The sequence below is a fragment of the Mytilus edulis genome, chromosome 6 (assembly GCF_963676685.1).
Source record: "Mytilus edulis chromosome 6, xbMytEdul2.2, whole genome shotgun sequence".
Taxonomy (NCBI): domain Eukaryota; kingdom Metazoa; phylum Mollusca; class Bivalvia; order Mytilida; family Mytilidae; genus Mytilus; species Mytilus edulis.
Window position 1 is genome coordinate 43,291,365 of NC_092349.1, and position 6,000 is coordinate 43,297,364.

At 31.0% G+C, this 6,000-nt stretch overlaps 1 protein-coding gene across 1 annotated transcript; it reads left to right on the top strand.

Annotated features, from left to right (window-relative positions):
- Positions 1–1,477: 1,477 nt before the first annotated feature.
- LOC139526404 (uncharacterized) lies at positions 1,478–4,877 on the top strand. Its single transcript, XM_071321549.1, has 4 exons — positions 1,478–1,544; positions 2,682–3,370; positions 3,994–4,016; positions 4,365–4,877. The coding sequence occupies exons 1-4, from the start codon at positions 1,478–1,480 to the stop codon at positions 4,726–4,728; spliced, it is 1,143 nt and encodes a 380-aa protein (XP_071177650.1). The 3' UTR covers positions 4,729–4,877.
- Positions 4,878–6,000: the final 1,123 nt, after the last annotated feature.

Here is a 6,000-nt window from a genome sequence, read left to right on the forward strand (position 1 = left end):
ACCTGTTTAAAAGAAGAATGTTATAATTTAATGCATCAAAGGAAATTTTGTAGGCCCTGATTTACAATGCATTGTGGGAAACACTTGCTAACTACCCAAATTTAATCATATGATTAAAAATTAATCGGATGATTAGTAAATACAATGATTAAAATAAGTTGAACAACGCAATTTAATCATTGCATTTACTAATCATCCGATTAACTTTTAACGACTGATTAAAATTAATCATATGATTAGTTTAATCACAAGTTGAACAACAGACCCCAGTGCTTCTGTTAAAATAAAGTTCTGGTCATGGTTAAAATAATATGTCAGAATTTGTTTAGTTTTAAAAACAATTCCCAAGTAATGTTCCATTTAGAACTTCACCTCCGGCAAAATTCCGATGATCGGAGGGCAATAAATTGCGTAATCGCACACCTGTGAATCAACAGTCACAACTCTAAGGAACTAATTACCGGAAAAATAGGACACACATAATTTCACTGTGTAAATTAAGGAGCAAACTAAAGCAAAGAAATGCGGTACAGAAAAGTTTCTGGTAATACCATTGATCATTACCAGATTTATTAAATTATATGAAATGCAGAAAAAAATATTTTTCTCAATAAATGCATAAAAATAAATATAACGATTTCAAGTAGTTTTTTTTTTAAAATTATATGATCTGAAATAATTTCCACATTGCTTTTCTTGATTTTCTATCGAGGTTATTCATCCCTGACTTGATTACATGTTCTATTATTTATCGACGAGAATCTCATCCCGGGCCGCGATCTTTTACGGGATTTCACGGAGTTGCCAATCTCTGTGTATATATGTCTCTGCTTTCATCTATTATTCATTACAATACAAATGAAGATCAATTTTTTGAAACAATACAAACATAGGTTCGTGTAGCAATTTTGGTCCATCATAATGACCTTGTTTACACTAGATTCGCACAATACTTTTTTAACCTAGTTTACATCGTCTTTCAAAGCATATGTATCATAAACATTGTCTACCTACTAACATAGAGGGGTGGTAGGAGGGGTCCTGATCCCGAAATCCCGGGCTTAAAAATACGAAATCCCGAGGTCCCGAATGTAAATAAACCTAAATCCCGACATCACGAAATTCGAAAAAAAGAATTCCCGGATCCCAAAACGGTTAATCCCGAAATCCCGAGCTTAAAAACACCCGATCCCGGAGTCCCGATTAAGGTCCTATTCCCCTCAACATAGTCTACATTTGAAACTTATCAGACAATGACACTCAGTTTCACACACAGCTAGTTAAATTAAGTATGATAAAGCAAAGATAATAAACAAACAGGGTCTGTGAAATGTTTAATTAGAATATTTCTATAAGATTAATCACTTAAAGAAATACGTGACCTCACGGTTATCGCCGCCATCTTGGATAGGGGGCAAGTTGCGTAGTAACTGCGATTGATTACTTCCGGAAATTTCGTAGCAGGAATTTTGACAACATGAAATACAAATCAACAGGAGAAAGATTTGCCGTTGATTCTGACACTGGAAAATCCTATATGAGTTGTAAATGGTAATAATTATATTATAACTTCTGCCCTTAATTTACATTCATTAATTAATAAATCATAAAAACAAGGGGGCGTGGCACATACTTTTTTTTCATAACAGGGTGAAGAAAAACACATTTTATGAAAAATCCATCATCTTTTTATGCATAAAGTTAAAAAAAAAAACAAAAAAAAACACCCTTATGTTTAAAATACAATCACTTATACCTGAGTCCCTTGTGTTAGAGTGTTTTCATGGTGTTGAATGCAATTAATACTGGAAGAATTGAGGTAAGTCTTAGAAGAAAAAAAATATCTATATCATTTTAGAACAAATTAAGTGAGATTTCTTTAGGATAAGAGAAATCCAGTCCAAACTTGTTCTTTTCTTTTTCTTGGGGTGGTATTTTCATGGTCCTTATAAAAAAAAATCAAAAGAAATGCTAAAATACCAGGATAAACTTTCCTATTATATAAATTAAAGTGAAGCTCTTATGAAATCTGTATTAAAAAAAAACCCAAGTGTAGTCCATATAAAAAAAAAATTTAAAGAAATGTTCAAATATCATGGAGCAAAAAAGTGCAAAATATATATAAATATAATAAAGCCTTTATAAATACTTCAATTCATTCAATATAAAAAAAAAAACAAAAAAACAGTGATATGATGTAACATTTCAAAATTATGTCATGGATGTTTATTTTTTTATTGATGAAAATAAGAACATTAGATATGATTGACAATGAGATAACTATCCACCAGATACCAAATGACCAGAATATATTTTGTAAGCAACTGAATATGTTACCATATATATCAATCAGCAAGCTGTTATATTCATGTACACTAGGAGTTAACAAGTTTGTGTTAATAAAGATGTATTCACTTACTTTATGAGTAGCAATTAAAATTTAGTATGTTACACTGGTCTTTAAGTTTCTTAGTCGGCTTAGAAGATTTCAAGGTGATCCCTAAATATTTTATTATGACCGCCAAAAAGTAACTGCTGATAAAAAAAAGATGTGCTAACAAGTCAATTCTTTTAGGTTGTCAATGAGCCTCCAGGAGGATATTGAAATTGAATAATTGAAAAGAAAAAAATTAAATTCTAACTTTAAGAATTTGTATTCATAATTGTAATTTATTTTACAGGTAAATTTAAAATGGATAGTACAGATAATGCCTTTGAGGAGTTTTCTTCTAACACTATAGGCAAATTAAAAGATTTCTTGTCTGCAAGAGGACTCTCATGTATGGGAAACAAGCAACAGCTAGTATCAAGATGTTTTGTTGCATGGGAGTCCAACATTCCATTAAGGTATTCAGAACAGGAGCAACAAAGCAAACTGAAGACAGAATATGCTAACAGATTAAAAGAGGCAAATATAGATGACCCCAGGTCTTTAAAAGATGATGACTGGTCTTCAGATGTGAAGGAGTGGCCCAAAATAGATCTTGGCAAGATATTTTCTTTTATTTTATCTAAGAAAGAACAAGATATGGACTTTATTGGACATTATAAAACCCAAAAGGCCTACTCATATTACCAGTCTGGTTTTGTTGATACTGTGTTCTGTGCAACATTAAATGGATCTCAAATAATAAAGTCCCATGTGACTCCATCACAATCCATCAGGAATAAACCACATGATGTTTGGTTGGCTGTAAACAATGAAAATGAAATCGAAGTATCTTGGTGCAGCTGTATTGCTGGGCTTGCCCAAACTTGCAACCATGTCATTGCAGTGCTTTACAAGATTGAGTTTGCCACCAACATGGGTTACAATGACCCTTCCTGCACATCTGTTCCTTGTGGGTGGAATACCTCAACAAAGAAAAATGTACAACCATGACGTCTATCTGATTTGAATCTACGCCGAGACAACCGTAGTAAAATATCAGGTACTTGTAATAATAATTTTAATGAACACCTTTGTGAAAACAATTTTTTTAACCTGGTCAATGTTTTTGCTTTTTTTTCTTCAAAATGAAGACTTTTGAAAACAATTTACCATCAAGAAAATGCAACTGTTTCCAGACAAATACAACAATATAAAAGTCAACGAAGGATGTCTGTTAAAAGTTTTTGTATTAGTTTTTTTGTACTGTCTTTATATAATTGTGTAATATTATACATTTAATTTAGAAGATAACAGTATATGGGAGATAACTCTAACTTATTCAGAAAGATTTTATAAAAACTGAAAATTCAATAAACAAACAATTTTAATACATTATAACAAGGTATGACCTTAATAATTAAATAAACTAAACATACCATACATTAACAATATACTATGCAAAATTCTAAACACACACGACTAAACATTAATATTGATACAGCTTTTTTTTATATGTGGTACGTTAAACCTGTCACAATAGTAAAAACCTTTTAACCTGAATTTATATTTTACACCATAATTGCATTGTGATTTTCTATTTATTGAAAACTGTTTTCTTTCAGGATCTACAATGGACAATGCAGAAGTAAACTTACAGTTTAAGCTTAAGTATGACCCAAGACGAGAAGATCAAAAGTCAGTGTCAGATGGTCAAGTTGAGGGGTTATATTCATCACTTCACAGAGTAAGACCTAAAGCAGTACTTTTTACTGGTTTTCCAAATACTCAGGCTGAAACTAATTGTCCAAAATCAATGCTTGATGCAGGAGAAATTTTTGCCAAAAACAGTTCAGATACAAGCAGTTTCATAAACAGCTTAACTTTAACTCCTGATCAGTCTATCTTAATTGAAAAAAAACTCAAGGGCAGAGCAGTAACAATTTTTGGTTGGAGCAGAGAAAAGGCAGATTAACAGCATCAATCCTTCATGAAGTCTCAAAAAAATGAATGAGATTGTTAAAAACAAAATAACAAAAACCACTCCTTTAGTAGCAAAAGTTTTGGGTAAAACTTCTAACATTGACCATGTTCCAGCAATTAAATATGGCCGTGCTCATGAAAACACAGCCAGGAAAGTGTTCCTAGCTCTAGAATCACCTAAACACCGTAACTTTAAGGTTGAACACTGTGGATTATTTGTAAAAGCAGACCGTCCTTACATTGCAGCCAGTCCAGATGGAATTGTATCATGTCTTTGCTGTACAAAACAGGTGCTTGAGATAAAATGTCCATTTTCCTTGGCAAATAAATCTGTTGTTGATGGTTGGAAAAATTTAAGATTACTTGCAAATGAATGAGAGCACTCAAAGATTACAACTTAACCAGTCTCACGGATACTACACCCAAATGCAAGCTCAAATGGCAGTGACTGGTTTGAAAATGGGACATTTTTTTGTATGGTCTCCTAAGGCATCATTCCAAACCAAAGTTCAGTTTGATCCTAAATACTGGGTAAATTTACAAGAACAACTTACAATATTTTTTAAAGCTTATGTCGTGCCATACTTGTTATGTAACAAGCAACTTTGTGTATGTCCAAAGTGTGACAAGGTCTACTGTGAAATTGAAGAAATATCTAATCAGTTGGAGAGTAGTGTTTTATGTGAATGTTGTGATTTGTGGTACCACTGGAAGTGTGTTGGCATTAAGAGTAATCCAACTACTGAGACATGGGTTTGTTCCAGCTGTCTTTTGAATGCTCTTGACTTGTAAATTTCATGTTACATCGTTTCATATTCATACATTTAGATTTGTTTTATAAGCATGAGGCAGCATACACTTTGTAGTTAACTAAATAATTTTACATTAATGTTCAAGCTACTTAATAAGTATTTCTGTTAGTTATTTCTAAAATTCTTCCAACTTTAAATTGGTATATGATGCTTGCAATATGTATATGAATACAGAACTTCCACCAAAAAAATGTATGTTGCCTTGACAGTAGCATTAGATTATAAAATCTGTTATTATAACAGTATTAAAGTCTGATATTTTAGAAATTAAGTTTTTTTTAATATTGCGAATTAATAACATTAACAAACCCGTCTCACTTGGTAAAATGTACAAATATATGTAAAAATAAAGTCTCTGATTCTCAAAATATGTATGAAAACAGTTTTTCATAGTTCTTTCCTGAATCATCCATATAGAAATTGCAATAAATTAAAAACCAATTATTTCTAAATATTATGGTATACAACAGTATTATATATATTAGTAAGTCTATTCTAGCACTACAGTATTATATATATTAGTAAGTCTATTTTCACCATAAATGCATGCACTTTTAATTAACTTCCTATATTACTATTTTTCGATATTATCATTTTTAAATCAAATTTTCTGTCAATATGGTTGTTCATCTTTATTTAATGATTTTCATTTTAAGATTAAATATGAACTACAGATATATCTTTATAAAGTACTTGTTTTTTAACATGATTTTTTTTTCTCTGAATACACTATTTTTCAATTAAAAAAAGAAAGTCCAATAATTTCAAGGAAGTGACAACAGATAAGCATGCATACATAGTATATTATTGTTAAAAGTAAGCTTTATAATATAATCT

Coding starts and splice junctions, on each gene's coding strand:
- LOC139526404 (XM_071321549.1), top strand. CDS start 1,478: ATGAAATACAAATCAACAGGAGAAAGATTTGCCGTTGATTCTGACACT. Junction 1,545..2,681: donor TGGAAAATCCTATATGAGTT/GTAAATGGTAAT, acceptor TTTATTTTACAG/GTAAATTTAAAATGGATAGT. Junction 4,017..4,364: donor CTACAATGGACAATGCAGAA/GTAAACTTACAG, acceptor TCCTTCATGAAG/TCTCAAAAAAATGAATGAGA.